This window comes from Dendrobates tinctorius, unplaced genomic scaffold (genome assembly GCF_039654945.1).
Source record: "Dendrobates tinctorius isolate UK_male_01 unplaced genomic scaffold, ASM3965494v1 ptg000078l, whole genome shotgun sequence".
Lineage (NCBI taxonomy): Eukaryota > Metazoa > Chordata > Amphibia > Anura > Dendrobatidae > Dendrobates > Dendrobates tinctorius.
The window spans coordinates 1,035,090-1,060,664 of NW_027361746.1; the positions used below are offsets into that span (position 1 = coordinate 1,035,090).

General features: G+C 45.1%; 1 protein-coding gene and 1 long non-coding RNA gene across 2 annotated transcripts in view; one reads left to right on the top strand and one right to left on the bottom strand.

Moving 5' to 3' along the window:
- The window catches only part of NDUFS4 (NADH:ubiquinone oxidoreductase subunit S4), a 218,561-nt gene extending 197,983 nt beyond the window's left edge, over window positions 1-20,578 (bottom strand). The window contains exon 1 of the mRNA XM_073583390.1: window positions 20,421-20,578. Coding sequence (XP_073439491.1) covers window positions 20,421-20,500 — 80 coding nt within the window. The 5' untranslated portion in view covers window positions 20,501-20,578. The remainder of the gene's footprint in view (window positions 1-20,420) is intronic.
- LOC141096676 (uncharacterized) overlaps window positions 20,543-25,575 on the top strand; it is a 49,405-nt gene continuing 44,372 nt past the window's right edge. Inside the window, exon 1 of the long non-coding RNA XR_012233750.1 lies at window positions 20,543-20,679. This is a non-coding gene — a long non-coding RNA (uncharacterized lncRNA). The remainder of the gene's footprint in view (window positions 20,680-25,575) is intronic.

The following is a 25,575-nucleotide window of genomic DNA, read 5'->3' on the forward strand; positions in this document are numbered from 1 at the left end:
CTATCTGGCTTATCCCATTCCCTTTTGATTAGACCCTTGACGATTTCGTTTAGTGGAAATACTCTCCGTTTTTTCTGGCCTAGCCCCCCGAACATTATGTCCTGGACTGTCTTATCCGGCCTCGGGTCCAATACCCCCATGGGAGACATTACAGCTTTCACCAGTTTGTCTACCTCTTCTAGGGGAAAACAATGGTGCCCTCCTGTTTCCTCGTCTGAGGAGTCGGATTCTGAGGATTTAGACGAGATTTCCCCTGATTTGGAAGAATCTGACTGGGAGGTTTCTACCGTGTCTTTTTTCCTCGTTTTATCCTTATGTTTAAGGGATTCGAGGGCACTCTGGACCTCTGATTTAATTGCGGCCATTAGGTCAGATGCGAAATCCGGAGTCTCCTGACAAACAATTTCTTTTGTACAGGACTCGCATAGTTTTTTCTCCCATGATACCGGTAGGGGTTTAGTGCAAGTGGGACATTCCCTGTTCTTTTTAGCCTTCTTTTTTCCCTAATAAGAGAGAGGGATTGCATTACAAGGGTGACATTCACGAAGATCACTTACCCCAAAAAAAAGGCGCGCGGCTGCAGGTACCGGTTCGGGAGACGGAGTCAGGTCCTGTATAGGCTGATCTCCTGGTGGCGTTTTGCTCCTCGCTGCTGATGTGCTACGCCGCGTGGAGTGACTGCTGGAACGGCACTCCGTGTTTCGTTCCTTTTGTCGGTGGTGGTGTTGGTGGTGCTGCTGCTGTTTCAGCTGCTGCCTCTGCTCCTGTTGCTGGTCGCTATCCTCCATTATTAGGATCGCTTCCAGCCAGGAGTTTCTGCGCCTCACCTTTTTTAAACTTAGCGCCGCATGGCGTCACCGCTCCCCCTGAATGCGCTGGTCGGGAAGCGCGCTCCTGCGCATGCGTCCGGTTCCGGGACCCGGAAGTCGCTGGTCTACTTCCGGGGCAGCGGCCATCTTGGTACTCTCCGTACCATGGCGCTGCCCACGCTCCACCGGGTCCCGCTGAGCCCCAATCTCCTTTCCGGAGTGGCGACTCCAGCGTCTCTCCCCCCCGCTCACCCGGCAGCCCGTATCGGCCCCGGCGGTGGCGGCTTCGGGCACCACACCTGCCGCGACAGGGGCCTCCCCGCTGCCGATAGCCGGACAGGCCGGCCCCGGAGTCCTGGATGCACAGGTACCATCCTGTGGGTCCCTCCGTCAGGCACAGGAACTCAACTGAAGGCGGAGGAGAGGTACCGCCCTTTTTCTGTAGGTTCCTGTCCCTGAAGGGCGGATCCCCTCTCTCCGTGGTGCTGTCATGGGTGAGCGAGAAAAAAGGGACACAGGACTCCTTTTCTTGGTGAAAGTCTCAGTGAACATACACTTAACATTTATTCTGCGTTGTTCATGCATTAACCCCTTTACTGTTTGCCACATGGGTTTTTTTTGCCTTCCTCTAGATCAACATGTTAGGGCAAGTTAGGGTAGGATATGGGTTGAACTAGATGGACTCCGCACACACATCCGGTGTCACGGCTGCAGGCCGGATCCAGCGGCCCGGCTTTTCGCCGCACGCCGCCGGACCCCACACACCGGATGTGTGAAAGTAGCCTTATAGTCTTCCTTCAACCCTAATAACTATGTTACTATGTTTAAGCCCCAGTATAACATTAATTGTGTATTAACATATATCAGCTACGGGGCTTTAAAATATGAGGATGTTATTTTTTATTAGAACCAAATTTATAGATCTTCTAAAAAAGCCAATTGTTACCAGGAATACTACTGTATGCTGCTCACCAGAAATTAAAAATTCTTCTTGTTAATGAAGAACGGAAATGAAGGCAATGAAAAGCCATATCACATAAGCCCTCCAGCCACCGCCAAGATAAGTAACCTGCAGGAACATACGGTTATTTTCCCCAATGTGTAGAGGAACCATTGGAGGACATGCCAGCTGTACGGAAAGTTTTCCCCTTGTACGGGACCTTCTGGAAAAATGTCTGACTTAGAACTTTTAAACAATGGTGTTGTGTTGGGATGGGAAATGATGGCTGAAAGCAAAACAGCAGCTCATTTTCACTAAACACGGGCTTTATTCAAGTCATTAACAGCTTCCAGAAAAAGGCCCTTAAAATAATATTACAGTACCCATTAAATGCAGAAAAAGAAAAAAAAAAAAAGCTTGTGAAAAAAAATAAAATAAAATAAAAAACCCCGGACAATTGCAGAGTTTTCAATTCACCCATTAACGACCGCAAATACGTCTTTTTACAACGATCGTGACAGGGCCTTATAACTCAGCGCCTCCTTTTTTTGAGCCCCCCGAAGGGATGAAAATGCTGCAAGTGTCAGCTTTATATCATAAATGACGTCCTGCTGCTACAGCCAGGATTAATTTTAGCACTGATCGCAGCAGTTCAACTGCCTAGATGCTGCTGGTAATCACGACAGCAGCATCTAAATGGTTAACAGAGAAAGTGCTCACTCATTAACTCCATCTGGGACCCCGGGAACCCAAATGTAGACCCTGACAGTTGTCATGGCACTCCGACACCAAGTAATGGTAATGTCTGGCCCTGCCTTAGGCAAGCTGTGCCAGTATGAAAATGGTAGGTGACTGTCTCCTGCACTGCGGTAAATGAGTATTGTAGCGACATCCGCAACCAAAAGTGAAAAATATTCACGTTCCATAGTTGAAAAATGTGAAAAGAAAACAAGTGAAAAACATACACATAACTAGTATTGCTGTGTCTGGAACAACCAGAGTTATAAAATTGTCACTTTTTTTTTTAATCTCGTACGGTGAACACTGGAACAAAGAAAAAGAAAAGCATGTCAAAAATACAACTTTTTCATTATACATACACACAAGAATGGAGTAAAAGGTGCCCAAAAATGGTATCACTGAAAACGTCAACACATCCCAAAAAAAAAAAAATAACTGGCAGCGGAACAACAAAAATTACAGCAAAACGCAAAAAAAAAAAAAAAAATACATTTTTCAAAATTTATGCAAAAGTAGCAAAAAAAGCTAAAAACAAAAATATAAATCTGGTATCATACTGGCCTGAAGAACAAAAGCCGTCCCATTCAGACATCTTTGTTTCACCATGCATGGTCTGTGATATTCAGTTACCACACGTACCCATTATATGCTATGGGGCTTTTCACGTAGCAGTCCGTTGGTGCAAAGACCATGGAGACATGCCCGCTTCCCCCATGTACAGCACACGGATAGCATCAGTATACAATCCAGTATATTGTCCATTATTAAAGAGGTTGTCCACTACTAAGACAATCCCTTCTCGATCTCAATATGAGGCTGTTATGTCATGCGAGCCCTGCGCCCAATCAGAGCTGGCGTCACTGTCTGCGCCTTCGGACATGTTACTAATCAAGAGGATGTGAGAGGCCAGTGCTGATTGGGTGCAGGGAACACATGACAAACACACGTGAGCCCCGGAAACGAGATTGCCGATACCCCTGGAATGGCACTGATACAGGAGTGCTATTTGCCTCCTGAAGCGCAGATTTTCCTAGAATAATTTGCATACTCCATATACAGAGCCCCTAACTGCTAGAAGAGCAAAATCACCCATCAAGTGACCTCACTTTGGAAATTATACCCGTCAAATATGATAATGTTAAATGAAGTGTAGGCCTACTGGGGGGCTCAGAAGGGAAGGGGCATTTGGATTTGGGAGCGCAGAATTCGCTGAGTTTCTTTTGGGGGGGGCGAGGATCCATTTCGCTTTTCCAGAGTCTTTGTGCTACCAGTAATGTAGAAGTCTCGTATATTTCCGTTAACAGATGACGGACCTGAGTGAGGACCTGCTTATTTTGTGGACTGAGTTGAAGCTTTTTTTGGGAACATTTTACCTAACATTTTTTATCACATTTATCCTGCGCTCTACACTGAGCATTTTCATCGGGGTTTCCATCTAAATCGACTAATGACGTAATTCAGATGAAACCTTCAAGAGATCCAATCACTATAATGAGGCAGCAGAGTTACTGTGGCCTCTGTTCAGTAGTGTCCATCTTTTCAGAAGTGCACAAAACTGTGGCCGACGGCACTTTTATGCAATTGTAAAAAGACAGACACCACCAGATCATAGGCCAGACTGTGTCCACAGTGCCTCCATCTACCTTAGATATAGCAGAGAGAGAGTTCCCTCCCATGGTCTGCCTCCTAAATGTTGTGCTTGCTCTCGATCCCAGCATTTAAAGGGTTAAACAGCAATAGGCAGTGCGGTGCTGGCATCGTCCCAAGCTGTTACTGCAGGAGCTCAGCCACAAGCTGCGCCAAGTGATCAGACAGGAGGTGCTGATATTTCAGCACCTCTTGCGTGATAATGCATTGATCAGTCAGTCAGATTGACTGACCGATCACAGCGCCCTGAGTGCGGGGACCGACTGCATGGGTTTCCGCACCTCTTCCTGTGCTGATCAGTTGTCAGTGACAGCTGTCGGTATGGAACTGTCACTACGCGTTTACACACAGTGACATTTTAAAGTCATGACGGACATAGCACGTCATGGTGAGGGAACTGACAATCGCTCATGATGTGCTAAGCCTATCTATCATTGGTCATAAGGGGTTAAATTTTAAAAAATGCAATAAAAATAGATAAAAACGTCATATATAAATCAAGAGTCAATAAAAGCGTTAGATTGCCATGCAAAAATACAAGCCTTCAAGCATATCACTCAACAAACAAAAAATAAAAATCCTGGAAAATGGCAACAAATAAAACCTTTTTCTTTTTACAATTTCTGAAATATTTTTTTCTCTTCACTTAAATGTATTTATTTTACCCCCCGTGGGGTCAAAATGATCACAAAAATGGTGAGCAAAGATCCCAGAACCACACAGGAGGACCTAGTGAATGACCTGCATAGAGCTGGGACCAACGTAACAAAGGCTACCATCAATAACACACTACGCTGCCAGGGACTGCAGTGCCAGACGTGTCCCCCTGCTTAAGCCAGTGCATATCCGGGCCCGTCTGAAGTTTGCTAGAGATCATTTAGATTATCCAGAAGAGTATTTGGAGAATGTCATATGGTCTGATGAAACCAAAGTAGAATTATTTGGTAGAAACAAAACTCATCATGTTGGAAACAGAATGCTGAGTTGCATCCAAACACCATACCTACTGTGAAGCATGGGGGTGGCAACATCATGCTTTGGGGCTCTTTCTCTGCAAAGAGACCAGGACAAGAAAGAATGAATGGGGCCATGTATTGTGAGATTTTGAGTGCAAACCTCCTTCCATCAGCAAGGGAATTGAAGATGAAACGTGAATGGGTCTTTCAGCATGATAATGATCCCAAGCACACTGCCAGGGCAACGAAGGAGTGGCTTTGTAAGAAACATATGAAGGTCCTGGAGTGGCCTAGCCAGTCTCCAGATCTCAACCCCATAGAAAACCTTTGGAGGGATTTGAAAGTCTGTGTTACCAAGCAACAGGCCAAAAACATCACTGCTCTAGAGGAGATCTGCATGGAGGAATGGGCCAACATACCACCAGCAGTGTGTGCCAACCTTGTGAAGACTTACAGAAAACGTTTGACCTCTGTCGTTGCCAACAAAGGATATATAACAAAATATTAGGATGAACTTTCATTAATGACCAAATACTAATTTTCCTCCATAATTTGCAAAATAAATCAGACAAGGTGATTTTCTGGATTTGTTTTCTCATTTTGACTCTCATAGTTGTGGTCTACCTATGATGTCAATTACAGGCCTCTCATGTTTTTAAGTGGGAAAATTTGCACATTTGGTGGCTGACTAAATACTTTTTTTTCCCCACTGTATATAGCGCCAGGAGTCCCTCTCCCCTCTCTGGTGCAGACTAAGAAGCTGACACTCCGTGTTCTAAGCTATTGTGGGGGCGTGTTCCTTCTCTTGGTATTTGGCTGGCTCCTTATGATTGGTCACCATCATACAGGGAGAAGTACACGCCCCCAGTGAAAACCATCTGATAATGCCTACTTGGACTTAAACACTAACTCATTAGGAGGGAAATACTTTGATTGCTAATATCTCCCAAACAGATCTAAGAGCTATGTAACGTATGCAGTTTTAAATCTGGTGACAAAAAAAAAATTCAGAATAATACAGTAAAATAAAAAAAAAAAACAGAACAGACATTTCTTTAAGTGTCTCATGTCACCTTGCAAGAACTTTGGCAGAAGGGTTAAGGGGAATACATTCCTCCTTTCTCACAAGTTTAGTGCCAAACTCGAAGCCATGCTTTAGACATCAAGCCAGGTAACATAATTTAATGACATATTAATAAAGCTCACTTCCTTCCACAAAAGCTGTAACTTGCAGAAAATACATAAATACAAAACTTGGCATGTTCCAGAAAGAACACCTGATCTTGGCGCTGTAGTAGCACAGAACACCAGGGAATGGCTGCAGGCACTGACAAGCTGGCACAACACGCTGCCCCATTACTTTTCCAACCTGAAACCCACCCAAAAGTAAAGGATACAGTCTGGGATCATCTTCCCACTGCTCCTAAGTCGGGATCCACAACCAAAAACTGCAGAACGAAAGGTTTGTAAATGTGAATTCATATGCTTTATCCTTTTGCTCTCCAGGTAAATAAGTGTCTGCCACATAAGTCTAGTACTAGTAGTCCCGTACACGTGTTAAAGGAAATCTGTCAGCAGGTTTTTGCTTTTAAATCTGAGAGCAGCATGATATAGATGGCATGGATGTGTCATTTATTAGCCTGTATGTTGTAGTTTCAATACAAACAGTGATTTATCAGCAGGAGATTATCACTGTCTGAACACCATATATACTCGAGTATAAGCCGAGATTTTCAGCCCATTTTTTGGGGCTGAAAGTCCCCCTCTCGACTTATACAGGAGTCATACAAAAATCATGTCCAACGCTTCTGATAGCAAAATTAACCCTGAAGTCACTAGACTTCTCCCACTATATTAGCGCTCTGAAATATTCTGAGACAGAGCAAAAAGAGACCGAACTAGTAAGGGACAAAAAGCCAATTGGCAAAATACTGATAAATAAGTGTGGAAATTCAGCACAGCCCCCAGCAGGGGCTGGCTGACCACACCAAAAAACTGAATAGACCAACAAAATCAAGTGTGAACATTAGCAGAAAAACTTAGCTTTAGATGACTGGAACCTAGCTGAAAACCAAGAGCTGACAAGCCAGAAGGAATCAACAGCAACTGAATAGGGCGTCAGCTGTCTTAAATCCAATCTGAGACTCCTGAGATCCAATCGTCATCCTCATTCTCAGGTGGCAGATCTCCACCGATCAAATCAGCCTCTCTACCTCCTGTTACCACCAGAGGGAGTCTGGAAGGAGAACTCACAACTGGTGAAACAGAGAATGAACTCACAACAGTCATCATGCTCTGCGTGTGGAGGAGTTCACTGTGGGGGTATCATACTGTGTTTGGAAGCACTTTTGTTTGCATCATACTTTATTATCTGTTTTTTTCATGGTTTTTTTTATCCTTTGTTATTACATAGTTAAATTAGGCCATATGCTTTTTACTGCTGTTACATAACATATCATATTACTCCACTATAATTCCAAAAGTTAATCGTTTCATTTAATCAGGAAAATCTTCCTCATTTGTAGACACTTTTTTTTTTTTTTTAACAAATAGCAAGGTTGGCGTGCAACTTTCAGCAAGCTTATAACTTTGGCCCTCTGTATATTTCAGTTTGAAATCCCTGCCTTAAAGGGTTTGTTCTCATCGTGTTAAAGGGTTGTAAAAACAAACAACTTTGCAATTTTACTTTTGATTAAAAATACTCTCTTTTCTCAGGAACAGACCTTCACTACAATTAGTGGCTAGTATCTTAAGGCCCCGTCACACTAAGCGACTTACCAGCGATCCCGACACCGATATCAAGGTGTCAGGATCGCTAGTAAGTCGCTATGTGATCACTGGTGAGCTGTCACACAGACAGCTTCACCAGCGATCAGCACAGCGATGCCGAGCGCCCGGCATTGCTGGCCATCCCTTTAAAAAATAGAATCAAAATAAAAAATATAGCTATTCTCACCTTCCGACGTCCCGTTCAGCCACCCTGCCTCTCTCCACGCTCCGGTCCCAGTGATCCTTTGCACGAATGACCGCGAGATGTCACGGTCTCGCGGGATAGCAAAGTCTTGCGGTCATTCGTGCAAAGGATCACTGGGACCGGAGCGTGGAGAGGCGCAGGATGGCTGAACGGGACGTCAGAAGGTGAGAATAACTATATTTTTTATTTTTTTTATTATTTTTTACACCTGATCGCTGGTCTCCCGCCTGTCACACACAGCGATGCGTGCTGGCCAGCGGGAGACCAGTGACCAAAGAAATGTCCAGAGGTTTCTTCCAGCGATCAGCGATGCCGGCAGGGGGGCCGCTCGCTGATCGCTGTCACACACAGCGATCTCGCTGGTGAGATCGCTGTTACGTCACAAAAGTTGTGACTCAGCAGCGATCTCGCTACCGAGTTCGCTTAGTGAGACGGGGCCTTTAGGAGTACTTCACACATAGCGAGATCGCTGAATCGTCACAGGTTTTGAGACGCAACAGCGACCTCGCCAGTGATCTCGCTACGTGTGACACATAGCAGCGACCGGCCCCCCGCTGCAATATCACTGATCGTGCTCGTTTGTCCCAGGCCATTTTTTGATTGTTGGTGTCCCGCTGGCCAGCATGCATCGCTGTGTTTGACGCCATAACAACGACGAGCGACCTCGTTGGCGATTCAGAACTCAGGGACGCAGACGTGATTTTGCTTTGTCTTTTCAGCGCCCCCTCAGCTCCGATTGGTGGTCTCAAATTAGGATCTTTGTAGCGTTTCCTTTTATAGGTCAGCTATCAATTATATGCAATCATAACATTTAACATGTACAGTTATAATAATCGCGTGTCCCCATGTCAGTGACTGTGGATCCACGAATAAATAGTGCACTAGCGACTCAGACAGGGACACCAAAGCAAACCGCGTAGTGATAGCGCAGTAGTGGCCACCAATCGGAGCAGAGGGGTGTGGAAAAGGCAACGCTGAATCACGCCTATCGAGGTCAGAGTCGTCAGAATCGCTGCTGTGTGACAAGGTCCCAACGACCGCCGAGGTCGTTATACGGATCGCCGTATCGTTGCTGCATCGTTGAGTAGATCTGCCTGTTTGTCAGCTCACTAGCGACCATGTAGCAACGCACCAGCGATCCTTACCAGGTCGTATCGTTGTCGGGATCGCTGGAGCATCGCTATGTGTAACGGGACCCTTAGGCTTGGAGTGCAGCGCTTACAAGCTTTTTGATATTGACTCTATAGCGTGTTAATGTACGAGTTATCTTTCTAATCTAAAACCTCAGTATTCAAGGCACTTTGCGAAAAATAAGTGGGTTTTGGATTGAGGTTTGGGCACTCGGGCTCTAAATGGTTGGCCATCATTGTCTTATAGTATCTGGCACCAAGACATTTCTAGCAGAACTGTTGACGAAACTGGATGTTGACTAACGTATCTTGGATGGCTATGACCCCCAATGACTAGCTATAGTAATTTGGCCATTGAGCAAGTTTATTTTTCTGAGCAATTTGCTCCTTTTAGCTGGAATCGTAATGGTGCAGTCACAGGTGAGCAAGCTAGAACAATGACTGACAGTGCCATTGTTTTAGGGCCATACAACCCTACCAGAATAATGCCATCGGCTCTGTGATCGGTAAGCCAGTGCCAACACGCTGCGACTATTTCCAATAAAAGTGAGAACCAAACTGATGGTGAGTTTTCGGAAACTAAAGGTTGAGAACGTTGTGTCCCGGCTTTCATCGCCTCTGGAATGTTCTGGCTGTGATTAAATAGAAAAAGAGCAGCGAAGCCCCCACAACGTCCATCATGTAAAAGCCACGAGTAGCCCCTGTGCTCACACCGTACTCCGTAATTACACATGCAGGAGACATCACAATGTGTTCTCCAATAACCAACTCTTCACGATGCCCAGATGTAGCCATAGCGCTGTTATATGTACCAAGGAAATATATATATTTTTTTTAGTCCACATTAGTCATACACACAAGACCGTGTGGCCAAAGGACAAGAGTCGATATATCCACTTCCTCTAGATTACTTATACGTCTGAAAGTGAGGACAGTGACGCCAGCGCTGATCGGACCCTGCAGGGATCATGTCACCCACACGTGAGCCTCGGGATCGCGAGTGCCGACACAGCCGGAACGGCACCAGCACGGGAGGGCAGTATAAACATTCAGATCAAGATGGGGGTTGTCATAGAAGTGGTATTAAGTAAAAAATTGATAAGCAGGTTTTAGACAGTTTAGCTCACAAAATAATAATACTTTAAAACAGGGCTGTCGGAGCCCATTTTGGTGGAGTCGGAGTCATGGAAATTGAGTCGTCGGAGGTTTGGCTTACCGACTCCACAGCCCTTCTTTTATAACATACCTTTTATTCCTTTACATTAAAAATACACAGCAAACAAACTAGCCATAATACGCCTGACCAGGCTATACAAATTGGTCAGAAAAATGGTTATGATAGTATACTAAGGAGGAATGTACCCAGGGCTTAACTAACCCTATTGATCCCTAATGCTCCCCTACCTAGCTACGGAGGTTGCCTCCCTATCGAACACAAATTGGCGCCCCTGCTCGACGGCAGCTAACCCTAGATACACCCTGTTGTTCCTTATCTATATAACAATGTACCAACAAACTTTTCAGGATAGCCAGAAACAATACCTGATCAACAACAACTATATCCACCAGGATATCTATTGTAGAGATCCACCAAATGAGTGGACGGGGATTTACTCGCTTGGCCGGTCTTTGATTCGTTCATTCGGTTTATTAGACATCAGCGTAAACCGCTCTTCATGAACATAGCGTGTTGCTTCCAGTACAATGTCCGTTAAACATGCAGGGTTACCACATAAAACATACAAAGAATGTTACTGACCTCGATCAGAGTTACTCACAGTTTATCCCTCACAGGTTATCAGGGAAGCACTGGGATCACTGTTCCAGACAGTGCCTTGCTCACTAGGCCGTCTACAGTTGCAGACCCACAGCTGGGCAGTAGCTCCCCTACACAGAGCCGTCACAGACTCTACGAGGTCCGGGCCTTTCCATGTGCTCTTCCAGGAAGTTCAGTCCCAGACACGTCCAACACACCCAGGCCATCCGGGACCTTGGACTCTGACCACTCAGGATCAAACACACAACCCCATGTGACCCGACCTCAGTCACACTATATGGGTACGTGACCACACCCACAAGTGAAGTATGGGTAAGGCTGGTTTCACATTCGCGTTAAAACAACGCTGCGCCCTGCGTCGTTAAGCCCCGCCCTGAGCCGGCTCCCTGCCCGCCCCATCCGGGATCACCGCCTACTTTCGCATTTGCACGCATGCGATCGGCGCACCCTATCTTTAGCATAGGGTGCGCAGATCATGCGCTGCCAGTGTGAAAGTAGCGTGCTGCGCACTTTTGACGGTGCGCCGTGCGCGCCGAAATGCAACATGCTGCATTTCGGCGCGCACGGCGCACCGTCAAAAGTGCACAGCACGCTACTTTCACACTGGCAGCGCATGACCTGCGCACCCTATGCTAAAGATAGGGTGCGCCGATCGCATGCGTGCAAATGCGAAAGTAGGCGGTGATCCCGGATGGGGGCGGGCAGGGAGCCGGCTCAGGGCGGGGCTTAACGACGCAGGGCGCAGCGTTGTTTTAACGCGAATGTGAAACCAGCCTTACATGGTCATGACCTCACTACAGGTCCTATTCCACACAACCAGACACATACAAGCTTTATCCTGGGCGTTCACACACACGCCCACATGCATATTCTGAGTACCATATACAGCGCCCCATAGCTTTAACAGAGGTTACTGCACTACACTATATATCTATATATACCCTGATATAGTGTAATAAAGGGGGTACAAACAAGGGAACAATAGGAGGGGGGTGATTATGAAATTGGTAGAGGGTGGGGTTATTGAAAAAGCACGGGGTAATAATGCCAAAGACTCAGTTAGTGGACCTCCGTCCAAAAATATTTGATAAAACACATCTCCTATAAACCATTCAAATGACCAACAGCCAGATCACTGCCAATAAAAGAGAAATCTACTGAATAGCAAGGCAAACAAGTCACTCCAGGGATTAGCAGTGGGCTTTAAACTGACGTAACTAGTCCTCAGATATCCCTAATCAATTTTCCCTACCTTGGTGCGCAGGTTGGCACCCTGGCTTTATGCAATGTGGCACCCCCGCTCAACGGTGGCTCACCCTCGAAGCTTCCCCTAAAAACTATCCCTTTAACTATCCGTTTAATCAAGGGTAAGGGACGGGAGGAACACAGACGAGAGAGAGAGAGAGAGACAAAAAGACACGATGTTTGCTTAAATGCATAAGACAGCCAATGAACATTTACCCTGTCTATGGTATCACACTATGACCCAAAGAACCAAATGCCTGAGATTGCGGTATTTAACCTAAATATTAATTATGACATGGCACCTGCCATTATACATCATGCCTTGCAGGCTATAAAGATTGATTTGATTTTTCAAACTATCAGACACCACCTACTTCACTATTCCCAATGCAAACACCATGTAATATCATGGAGTGAATGATACAAAATTGCTTATCTGTTATTCATTAAAGATGTTATGACGGCCTCGACGCATGGTAAAATCTACAGGAGGCAAAATGGGACCATCAGTGTCAGATGATACAAGACATCAGAAGAGAAAGTCTGGTTGTAGATGTCATTTTTAATGTAAAGGAATAAAAGCTATGCTGTCCTAGTAGTGGACAACCCCTTTAAGGCCTTATTAATACATCAGTAATTTTTCTCGTATAAAAAAAAAGGTCCACTTTTCATCAGTGTAACTTTTAGGCTGTGTGCACACGCTGCGGATTAGGTGCGGATTCATCCGCGCGGATTTTGTAAAATCCGCAGGTCAAAATACCTGCGGTTTTACCTGCGGATTGCTCTGCGGTTTTGTTCTGCGGTTTTTCATCTCCTCAATAGAGGAGATGGCAAACTGCAGGAGAATCCGCAGAAAGAATTGACATGTCAATTCTTTCTGCGGATTGAAAACCGCAGATAATCCGCGCGGAAAATTCCGCACCGTCTGCACTGCGGTTTTTGATTCCCATAGGGAATCATGGTACTGTACACCGCAGCAGAAACTGCTGCGGGTCCGCAGCGGCCGGAACCGCAGCAAAATCCGCAGCGTGTGCACACAGCCTTAATCCTCAGAGTTTTAGCAGATTTTCTGGTATGTAAGAAAAAAAAAAAAAAAAACTATGGAGGTTTCTGATATATTGCTTTGAAAATAAGAGCACACAGAAGGCATCCGAGCGCTGTCTGATTTGTCCACTGACACATAGGCGAGTTTGAGCTGTGACTTTTCAAAAATCGTACGTTTTCTTTATTTGGTACAGGCCACTCAGCGCCAAAAATGCACAGGCGTGTGAGTCAGTAAGAGAAACCTCCAACTCCACAGCACTGGTCACTACTGAGCATGTGCATAAAGTGCAGCACAGATTCATCTCAACTATGACACCACAGCACTGGTCACTACTGAGCATGTGCATAAAGTGCAGCACAGATTCATCTCAACTACGACTCCACAGCACTGGTCACTACTGAGCATGTGCATAAAGTGCAGCACAGATTCATCTCAACTATGACACCACAGCACTGGTCACTACTGAGCATGTGCATAAAGTCCAGCACAGATTCATCTCAACTACGACTCCACAGCACTGGTCACGACTGAGCATGTGCATAAAGTGCAGCACAGATTCATCTCCACTCCGACACCACAGCGGTGGTCACTACTGAGCATGTGCATAAAGTGCAGCACAGATTCATCTCCACTCCGACTCTACAGCATTGGTCACTACTGAGCATGTGCATAAAGTGCAGCACAGATTCATCTCAACTACGACTCCACAGCACTGGTCACTACTGAGCATGTACATAAAGTGCAGCACAGATTCATCTCAACTACGTCTCCACAGCACTGGTCACTAATGAGCATGTACATAAAGTGCAGCACAGATTCAGCTCCACTCCGACCCCACAGCGCTGGTCACTACTGAGCATGTGCATAAAGTGCAGCACAGATTCATCTCCAGTCCGACCTCACAGCACTGGTCACTACTGAGCATGTGCATAAAGTGCAGCACAGATTCATCTCCACTAAAAGCGGAGATCCTTGGATCAGGAACAAAACAGACATTTATAGGACATTTCATAACTTTCCCAAATTAGTATGAAAAAAATTTGAAGTCTGTTTATACCAACTCCACCAAAATGGACACCGACTTACTCCATGACTCTGAAACTCTGGTGTGAACAGCCTCAGACAATAATGGGTGCAAGTTCTATCCATGAAAAACATAAATAGAAGAAGCGTGTGAGAAACTGATGTCTGAATGAAGCCCAAATCATGTAGGATGGGAAGAGCCACTGATGAGAAGGGAGGCGTCTCATTACCTTGGATTACTATACCGCCATAGCTGTGTAATGATGGCGCAGGACTAATATGGCGCCGTCTGCAGCTTTCTATGTGACTCCCAATATCTCCACAGCTGTCAGGTTTTGTGTTCAGTATTTTATGATGAAAAACACAGTGACTTGAGAAGACGCAGTCAGATTTCCCCATCACAATAACATGAATGTGACCTTTTCTGTGATACAATGTGGTTACACAACCAAACGCAAAATACGTCCAAGGGCAAGCTAACACTTTTTACAGGCGGAACGTACTCTGGTCTTCTTTACTGCAACCCTTCAAATACAATTACCAAACACGTAAACACAACATTTATGCATCTAATTTGGCTCTTCCACGTACTCTTACAGTAACCTGGGGGGCGATGCGAGTGACAGTTTTATTGTGCAGCCGCATCATCAGGCCTCATTACCCTCTGACCGATTCAACCATCATTACACAACAAACTGGGCGCAATGACCAAACAAATGTGGGGGTGGGATGATAAATATTGATTTTTGGGGGATTTTTTTCAGAATTTTTTTACATTCTTGATTTTCGAAAGGTCACAATACAACAAGACAATTTTTTTTCCCCAAAAAATTATGAATAATACTTTTCGGATGAGACTGGATATTGCCAATAACGACAAGCATTGCACTTGACATTTTAGAAACACATCCGATAAATCAATCTGAATGAATGGGTTATTTCAATCATCTCTTCAGGAGCCCACTGCGAGTGGCATGGCTAAACCGATGGCCAAAGAGCGATGGTGCGCTCTTCCACGCTCCTAGTAGAGGCGCCATCAGAGAAGTGCAGAGGAAGGAATTGAAGCTGGCTGGTCAGACAACTTCAGAGCAGGGCTTCAAAGCTCTGTAGCAGCAAATTACTTGGAAGCACTGCTTGTCCAACAGACCGGCCACTTCTGATAATCTGCGGAAGTGGCCAGTAAGGTCATGCAGACACAATATCTTTATCAGGAGGATCCCACATGAAATAGAGTCAATACGAATGAAAATATGCCGCAATGACAGAACGATTTGCTGTGCGCAAGTTCTGTTTTTTGTCACTTCTTTTAACAGCTCCAGAATCTGTGATCGTCCGTTCTTCTGGTGGTCTCTGCCTGTGTCCACCGATCTCCAGGGGCCACAGCACTGAAGAGCTTAGTGAAGAGTCCCAACAATTACACTGCTGTTTACATCGTCTATAGGAGTGATGATGTGAGCAGAGCACAGAGGTCGCCGATCACAGACTTTGAATATCACACCCTCTGAGATCGGTGGGATCTACACCAATCTGTCTTACAGTTGTGGCCAAAAGTATTGACACCCCTGCAATTCTGTCAGATAATACTCAGTTTCTTCCTGAAAATCATTGCAAACACAAATTCTTTGGTATTATTATCTTCATTTAATTTGTCTTAAATGAAAAAAAACACAAAAAGAATTGTCCTAAAGCCAAATTGGATATAATTCCACACCAAACATAAAAAAGAGGGTGGACAAAAGTTCGAAAAATCATGTGATGCTTCTCTAATTTGTGTAATTAACAGCACCTGTAACTTACCTGTGGCACCTAACAGGTGTTGGCAATAACTAAATCACACTTGCAGCCAGTTGACATGGATTAAAGTTGACTCAACCTCTGTCCTGTGTCCTTGTGTTTACCACATTGAGCATGGAGAAAAGAAAGAAGACCAAAGACCTGAATGTTCCTGTGTCTACCGTGCGCAGTGTCATCAAGAAGTTTAAAGCCCATGGCACTGTGGCTAACCTCCCTAGATGTGGCCGGAAAAGAAAAATTGACAAGAGATTTCAACGCAAGATTGTGCGGATGTTGGATAAAGAACCTCGACTAACATCCAAACAAGTTCAAGCTGCCCTGCAGTCCGAGGGTACAACAGTGTCAACCCGTACTATCCGTCGGCGTCTGAATGAAAAGGGACTGTATGGTAGGAGACCCAGGAAGACCCCACTTCTTACCCCGAGACATAAAAAAGCCAGGCTGGAGTTTGCCAAAACTTACCTGAAAAAGCCTAAAACGTTTTGATAGAATGTTCTCTGGTCAGATGAGACAAAAGTAGAGCTTTTTGGGCAAAGGCATCAACATAGAGTTTACAGGAGAAAAAAGAGGCATTCAAAGAAAAAAAACACGGTCCCTACAGTCAAACATGGTGGAGGTTCCCTGATGTTTTGGGGTTGATTTGCTGCCTCTGGCACTGGACTGCTTGACCATGTGCATGGCATTATGAAGTCAGAAGACTACCAACAAATTTTGCCGCATAATGTAGGGCCCAGTGCGAGAAAGCTGGGTCTACCTCAGAGGTCATGGGTCTTCCAGCAGGACAATGACCCAAAACACACTTCAGAAAGCACTAGAAAATGGTTTGAGAGAAAGCACTGGAGACTTCTAAGGTGGCCAGCAATGAGTCCAGACCTGAATCCCATAGAACACCTGTGGAGAGATCTAAAAATGGCAGTTTGGAGAAGGCACCCTTCAAATATCAGGGACCTGGAGCAGTTTGCCAAAGAAGAATGGTCTAAAATTCCAGCAGAGCATTGTAAGAAACTCATTGATGGTTACCGGAAGCGGTTGGTCGCAGTTATTTTGGCTAAAGGTTGTACAACCAAGTATTAGGCTGAGGGTGCCAATACTTTTGTCTGGCCCATTTTTGGAGTTTTGTGTGAAATGATCAATGTTTTGCTTCATTCTCTTTTGTGTTTTTTCATTTAAGACAAATTAGATGAAGATAATAATACCAAAGAATTTGTGATTGCAATCATTTTCAGGAAGAAACTGAGTATTATCTGAGAAAATTGCAGTGGTGTCAATACTTTTGGCCACAACTGTATGAACTACACCACGAATAGGCTGAGATACCACTATAAGCAGCCATGAGAAGGCACCTAACTGCATCACGTACAGTAGACACGTGTCTCTACCGAAAATTACTGTACCTTGTTATCCAGAACATGGGAATAGAAAATGGCAATGTAATTCTCAATCAGATCAAGCTCCTTCCAACGACTGATCCCCTGGGGTAACCTTAAAAAAAAGTTCCTCATCTGCTTACCCCTCATAGATATCCTCAGTAATGTGGTGGCCCAAATCCTCTGCCATCTTGATCAAAATCTGATACTTTTATCCTCGGTTTAATATCTTACTTTTCTCTCTCCTGGACCCCAGCGCGCCAACTCTTTATATCGGGGTTTCGTTTAAAGGTAACGTTTCCTGACTATTTCGGATTTCCGCTGGTAAAACTCAGGACTGCTCGCTGTCATTTTTTGGTCCATTTATTTTGCCTTTACTGTATATTTCGTTCTTACGAAATTCCCCCCAAAAACACTAATTGAAATGTACAAGCAGTAAACCTACAACCCAATTATTTTCACAACTACACAAGTTACCTTCTATTATGACCAAGGCACCAGAATGGAGGTTGAGAGTTATTGCTCCTTGCTTACAGCACGGGGCAAAATTTAGAGGAACAGTAAAGCAAAAGAAAACATTCTTGCCATGACACTAGGTTAATGTACTGATCTATACAAACATCTCTTATACGGCTTGTCTGCCTTCAGGGACAATACTCATTTTTGCAATTGGGTTGCATTAAATATCTTGCACAGTTTGGCTTTGCACATGAGATGACTGTCAGCCAAATGAGGCTTTGGCTAATACACGGAGGCATTAGCTTGCCGAGCTTTCCTGTGTTCTCAACAAGAAGTCATCGCCACACATGTCTGCCGGCAGCTTACCTCCGGGAGAACAGATGACCCTGCAGTCCGAAATAGGACAACCCAAATTAACACACTCTATAGAAGACAAGCAGGGCAAATTTTTATTAAAACCCAATTGCAAAAATTATTTTAGCCCCAATTACAGGCAATTAGGCAATAACAAAAATTCCCCCAAAGGTTGACAACCCAATGAGTCCTCTAAACTAAGCTGTCAGGCCTGAAGACCCCCTTACCATGTCCAAGCTGCAGAATACCATGAGCCCACTTCTGAAATCTGTTTTCAGGGAAAGGTTTTTAATAGAAATGTCTATAAGCTTTGCTAAGAAATCTCCATAGAGGGGTCACTTTTCGGTAACTGAATGTTTACAATTGGTGAACTGAAAAAATGTTGTCCGTATGAACCCACCAGTCAGGAGGGTCCGAGGGTCTTACACTTTTCTGCCATTTATCCCTCATTCATGTGGTCAGAACCAGACATGACAGACTAACAAAAGAAAATACAAGCTTGATATTAAGGCTATGTGCCCACGTTGCGTGTTAAAACGCACACCAAAAACCGGACTCCTTCCCAGAAATCGCGCGTTTTTTCTGCGCGATTTCACCGCGATTATGATAGCGATTTTGCTGCGATTTTCGTGTGCGATATTCAAGCACTTTCCAAGCGATTTGATAAAGTGATTGACAGGTTGGTCACACTCGTCAAACATAGTGTTTGACAAGTGTGAGCAGCTTTTTACTATTGAGGCCGCCTATGCGGCATCAATAGTAAAAGATAGAATATGAAAAATGGAAAAAAAAATAAAAAAAAAATCGGGGTATATTTACCTTCCGATGTCCCGCGCTGCCATCCCGGGCCTCAGCGTTCCCAGTAATGCCTTGCGAGACCTGTGATGACGTAGTCTCGCGTTGCTATAGCGATCTCGTGAGACTGCTAGAGTCACGCGAGACTGCGTCATCACAGGACCTTGCTGCAAGGCATTACTGGGAACGCTGAGGCCGGGGATGCAGCGCGGGACATCGGAAGGTAAATATACCCCGATTTTTTATTTTTTTTTTTACAGGGGTATGGTACCCAGGGCCTGGAGGACAGTCTCCTCTCCTCCACACCGTGGGTACCAACCGCACATGAGACGCTTAACTTCCCGCATGGTGGGCATAGCCACATGCGGGAAGTAAGCGATTCTCATGCATTCCTATGGGTGCGGAATCGCGGCAATTCTTTGCGATTCCGCACAAAAGAATGACCATGCTGCGATTTTTTCCGCGATGCGAGTCCACTGTGGAAAAAAGCGCAGCATTAGCACAGCATGTGCGGAATGCCATAGGAATGCACGGGGGGCGTTCTGTACACGATTTTTATACGTTTTCGCGGCAAAAACGCTTAAAAATCGCTACGTGGGCACACAGCCTGACGGTAAAAAGAAATGTTGGACCTTCTAAGAACCTGCGCGGTGTACAAAGGAGAATTGTGCCAAAAGCCTCAGCCTGTCTAATTCGCCGAGACCTGACACGCGCCGTTCAGGAGGACAGGAGAGATGGGTGACCGTTCCAATGACACTGCTGGATTTTTATACTAGAGACGGGGGTTAAAGTAGTTAAGTAATAATTGCTGAATTTTGAATCAACATTCCCATGGGTGGGTACGAGCAGCAGATTTCTGGGCTTGGGGAGGGCCAGACGTACGTATTGCCCCCGGGGGGGGGGGGGGGCGGACGTACAGCCCGGGGGAGGGGGGAGGGAGGACGTACAGCCCGCGGGAGGGGGGGCGGCACGAAGGGCTGAAAAAACCGTTATTGACTATTGTCACTGGTGGACCCCGACTGTAGTGTGGTCACACAGCACGGTACGCGGGTTGGCAGGGCAGAGTACATACCGTGTAGTACACGTGTTTCGCCATTAGGGGCCCCTGGGGCTTCTCACACCATCTCACTGTATGAAGACCCCACCAGGGCACAATGTGATCCCGACCACCACTGTGACATTATTACATGTGACTTCATCCTCCTCCGCAGTCAGGGGAGAATCTAATAAGCCTGCAGTGAATACTGTCAGTGCTATATAACAAGGCTCCCGCCTGTCGGTGCAGGGCACACAGCCCGAGGACAGTCACACACACCTCAGCCCCTCACATGACAGCGGCTGACACACCGGCTGCGCTCCGTTACCTGCTCGGTGGGACAATGGCCGTCGCTGCTTTCCTAACCCACAACACTTGTCTAAGCGCCGGTGACATTGAGGCTGCCATATTGCTTGTGGAATGTGGAACCGAGCTACGGTAACAGCCGAAGGACAGAAAGCGCAGAAGGGCGAAAGTGAACGCGGTGACGTCACCGTCGGCGTGCTCCGATGCTCCACACAGTCTAAAGTGAAGGAGCGGCGAGCTGAGAGGAAGAGAGCAGAGCACAGAGAGCAGAGCACAGGCCAGTAAGTGTGGCTCAAGGGATATATTTAACCTTGATATATATATATATATATGTGTGTGTATATATACATACAGTGATATAAAGAGATATGTATATATATAATTTTTTTCCCAGTCCAAAAAAAAAGGTATCCATGATTTTTTTCAAGGTGAAGAACCTAATCCACATTATTCATGACACTAATTATCATGTTCCAGTTTGCAGCTGATGTTTTCATATCAGAATTATAGACTGTAGACATATATCACTTATAATCAAAATTACTAGCAAAGCTGCTGCCAAGTAATCCTCCATAGTCATGAGCTCTGTATAACCCCACCCCAATGGCTAATTAGCAGTTTTCTGTGTACACTGCATAGGCAGAAAGCTGCCAATCAGTGGTGGTGGCAGGGGTTAATTAACATGGAAGACTACATGGCAGCAGGTTTGCTAGTCCATTACTGATAGTCTTCCTACTGCCTCTTTTGGCTGCTCTATGTCGTCGCTGCCTTTCAGGACTTGTCTACGGCATTCTATAATGCTGTAGATAAGCCCCCGATCCGACCTGGAAGAGAACAAAAACAAGTTTTGTTATACTCACCCAGGGGCGGTCCGGTCCGATCCGATGGATCTTGCAGGCCCGGGTCCAGCGCCTCCCATCTTCTGGCGATGTCGTCAACCTGCGCAAGAAGATGGGAAAGGTCAGAGAGGCCCAGCGCTTGCGCACTGCAGTACTTGACTCTGCCCTCAACGGGGAAGGGAACTACGCCTGCGCAGGAGCGTGACACGAAGCAAGCAGGATGACGACATCGCATGACGATGGGAGGCGCCAGACCCGGACCTGTGACACCCATCGGACCGCCCCTGGGTGAGTATAATAAAACTTGTTTTTGTTCTCTTTCAGGTTGGATCGGGGGCTTATCTACAGCATTATAGAATGCCGTAGAAAAGCCCTGAAAGGCAGTGGCCGTATCTTGTATCGGCAAAACGAGGTGACAGGTGCACTTTAACCCCTTAGTGACAGAGCCATTTTACAGCTAAATGACCGGTGTTGTGAGTTCATTTTCTCATATGCCGGTCTCTCAAAGAATGACTGTTATTTGGGTGATTTGTGATAGGTTCTCTAAGATGGTTCATCTTGTACCACTCCCTAAGTTGCCGTCTTCCTCTGAGTTGTTGCCCCTGTTTTTGCAACAGGTGGTTCGCTTACACGGGATTCCTGAGAACATTGTATCTGACAGAGGAGTCCAGTTTGTGTCTAGATTTTGGAGGACTTTCTGTTCCAAGCTGGGAATTCAGTTGTCCTTCTCCTCTGCTTTTCACCCCCAGACCAATGGGCAAATGGAGAAAACAAACCAGACCTTGGAGTCGTATTTGAGATGTTTTATTTTCGCTGATCAGGATGATTGGGTTTCATTTTTGCCCTTGGCCGAATTTGCTTTAAATAATAGAGCTAGTTCTGCCACTTTGATGTCACCTTTTTTTTGTAACTTTGGGTTTCATCCTCGATTTTCTTCAGGGCAGGTGGAGCCTTCTGCCTGCCCAGGTGTTGACACTGTGGTGGAGAGAATGCACCAGATCTGGAACCAAGTGGTGGATAAGTTATCTCTCTCCCAGGAAAAGGTCCAGCGGTTTTCCAATCGACATAGGACCATTGGTCCCCAGTTTAAGATTGGTGATATGGTGTGGTTATCATCAAAAAATATTGCTATGAAGGTGGCTTCTCCTAAGTTTAAGCCTAGATTTATTGGACCTTACAAGATTTTGGAGATTATTAATCCGGTCTCTTTTCGTTTGGCTCTTCCTGTCACATTTAAAATCCATAATGTGTTCCATAAGTCCTTGTTGAAGAGGTTTGTTGAACCAGTTGTTCCTGGGGTGGCACCTCCAGACCCTGTATTGGTTGAAGGTAACATGGAATATGAGGTAGAGAAAATACTGAATTCCCGTCTGGCTAGACGGAGACTCCAGTATTTGGTTAAGTGGAAGGGTTATGGTCAGGAGGATAATTCCTGGGTCTCTGCCTCTGATATTCATGCCAAAAGATTGGTGCGTGCATTTCATCGGGCTCACCCTGATCGCCCTGGTGGCGTGAGGGTTCGGTGACCCCCTCCTCAAGGGGGAGGTACTGTTGTGAGTTCATTTTCCCCTTCGTCACTGAGGTCTGGTGAACTCCCTATTCTGGTAAAGGAAGGTAATGAGCCTGATTATCAGGCACCTGAGCCTAATGAGGATGACTGGCTGAGTGGAGTCACGGACTGGATATAAGGCTGCTGACGCCCTTCTGCCCTGCGGGTGATTTCTCTTTGGACTTCTAGGACACCAGTCTGATTCCTGCTCCTCTAAAGCTAAGTTTTCTGTTTTGCCTGTTAGCATTTTTGTTTTTTTTTTTTTGTTTTCCTTGCTTTTCTGTATTCTGCCATTCCCTTCTGGGGTGAGCTGAATCTCCTTTTGACTGTAGCTCTGTCTTCAGAATATTCCTGAGTACTGACATAGCTTTTTTGAAGCCTAGCGTCTTCAGGGCCTTTTTCACTGTCATTCTGTTGGCTCTTATTTTCATAGGGTTTTTCACGGATTGCAGACAGCAGCCTTCCTGTCCTTTTCTATTTAGTTAGCTTGGGCCCCTCTTTGCTCAGTCTATCTTTCTGTCTGTGTTAGTATTTTCATCTTGCTTCACCATCATTATATGTTGGGGGCTGCCTATTGCTTTGGGGTCTGCTATGGGGCAGTTTAGACTTCCCCTTTCTTTCTTTAGGCCTATTTAATTCTCCGGCTGTGATCGAGGGGTCTAGGGCATCGTAGGAACCCCCCACGGCTACTGCTAGTTGTGTTGATAGGTTCAGGGGTCTGCAATCCGATAGCTGCCAACTTCTCTGGTTTTCTGGACTTAGCTAGCATTTCTGTTTTTGCCTCCTATGGTGACTCAATCATAACAGACAGGGCCAATTTTTACAATTCTGACCACTGTTACTTTATGAGGTTATAACTCTGGAACGCTTTAACAGATCCCACTGATTCTGAGTTTGTTTTTTTGTGACATATTGTACTTCATGCTAGTGGTAAAATTTCTTCAATATGTCTTGTGTTTATTTATGAAAAAAATGGAAATATGGCAAAAATTTTTAAAATTTTGCAATTTTAAAACTTTAAATTCTTATGCCCTTAAATCAGAGAGATGTGTCACATAAATTTCTTAATAAATAACATTTTCCACATGTCTACTTTACATCAGCACAATTTGGGAAACAAAATTTTTTTTGTTAGGAAGTTATAAGGGTTAAAAGTTGACCAGCGATTTCTCATTTTTACAATAAAATTTACATAACCATTTTTTTTTAGGGACCACATCATATTTCAAGTCATTTTGAGGGGTGTACATGACAGAAAATACCCAAATGTGACACCATTCTAAAAACTACACCCCTGAAGGTGCTCAAAACCACATTCAAGAAATTTATTAACCCTTTACGTGCTTCACAGGAACTAAAGCAATGTGGAAGGAAAAAATTAACATTTCACTTTTTTTGGCAAAAGATTTACTTCAGAACCAATTTTTTTTTATTTTCACAAGTGGTAAAAGAGAAAATAAATTGTGCAATTTCTCCTGAATACGCCACTACCCCATATGTGGGGGTAAACCACTTTTTCAGTGTACGGCAGAGCTCACAAGGGAAGGAGCGCCTTTTTCAACGCAGAATTGGCTGCAATGGAGATCGGATGCCATGTTGCGGAGAGCCCCTAATGTTCCTAAACAGTGGAAACCCCCAACAAGTGACTCACTTTTGGAAATTAGACCCCTTAAGGAACTTATCTAGATGTGTGGTGAGCACTTTGAACCTTCAAGTGCTTCACAGAAGTTTATAACGTAGAGCCGTGAAAATAAAAAATCATTTTTTTTTTCCACAAAAATGATATTTTCGCCCCCAAATTTTTATTTTTACAAGGGTAATAGGACAAATCATACCCCCACAGTTGTTGTGCGATTTGTCTTGAGTATGCTGATACCCCATATGTGGGGGTAAACCACTGTTTGGGCGCACGGCAGAGCTCAGAAGGGAAGGAGTACCGTTTGACTTTTTCAATGCAGAATTGGCTGGAATTGAGATTGGACGCCATGTCGCTTTTGGAGAGCCCCTGATGTGCCTAAACAGTGAAAAAAAATCACAAGTGACACCATTTTGGAAACTAGACCCCCTGAAGGAACTTATCTAGATGTGTGGTGAGCACTTTGAACCCCCAAATTCTTCACAGAAGTTTATAACGCAGAGCAGTGAAAATAAAAAATCACTTTTTTTCTCCTCAAAAATGATATTTTTAGCCCGCTATGTTTTATTTTATCAAGGGTAACAGGAGAAATTGGACCACAAAAGTTGTTGAGCAAGTTGTCCTGAGTACGATGATACCCCATATGGGGGGGGGGCAACCACTGTTTGGGTGCATGGGAGAGCTCGAAAGGGAAGGAACGCCATTTTGGAATGCAGACTTTGATAGAATGGTCTGCATGTGTCATGTTGCGTTTGCAGAGCCACTGATGTGCCTAATAGTGTAAACTCCCCACAAGTGACCCCATTTTGGAAACTACACCCCTGATGGAGCTTATCTAGATATGTGGTGAGCACTTTGAACCCCCAAGTGCTTCACAGAAGTTTATAAACCCAGAGCCGTGAAAATTAAAAATCTTTTTTTTTCCCTCAAAAATGATTTTACCGCCCGCTGTTTTCCTAAGGGTAACAGGAGAAATTGGACCACAAATGTTGTTGTAAAATTTGTCCTGAGTACGCTGATACCCCATATATGGGGGGGAAAATCACTGTTTGGGTGCATGGGAGAGCTCGTAAGGGAAGGCGCACCATTTTGGAATGCAGACTTTGATGGAATTTTCTGTGGGCGTCATGTTGCGTTTGCAGAGTCCCTGATG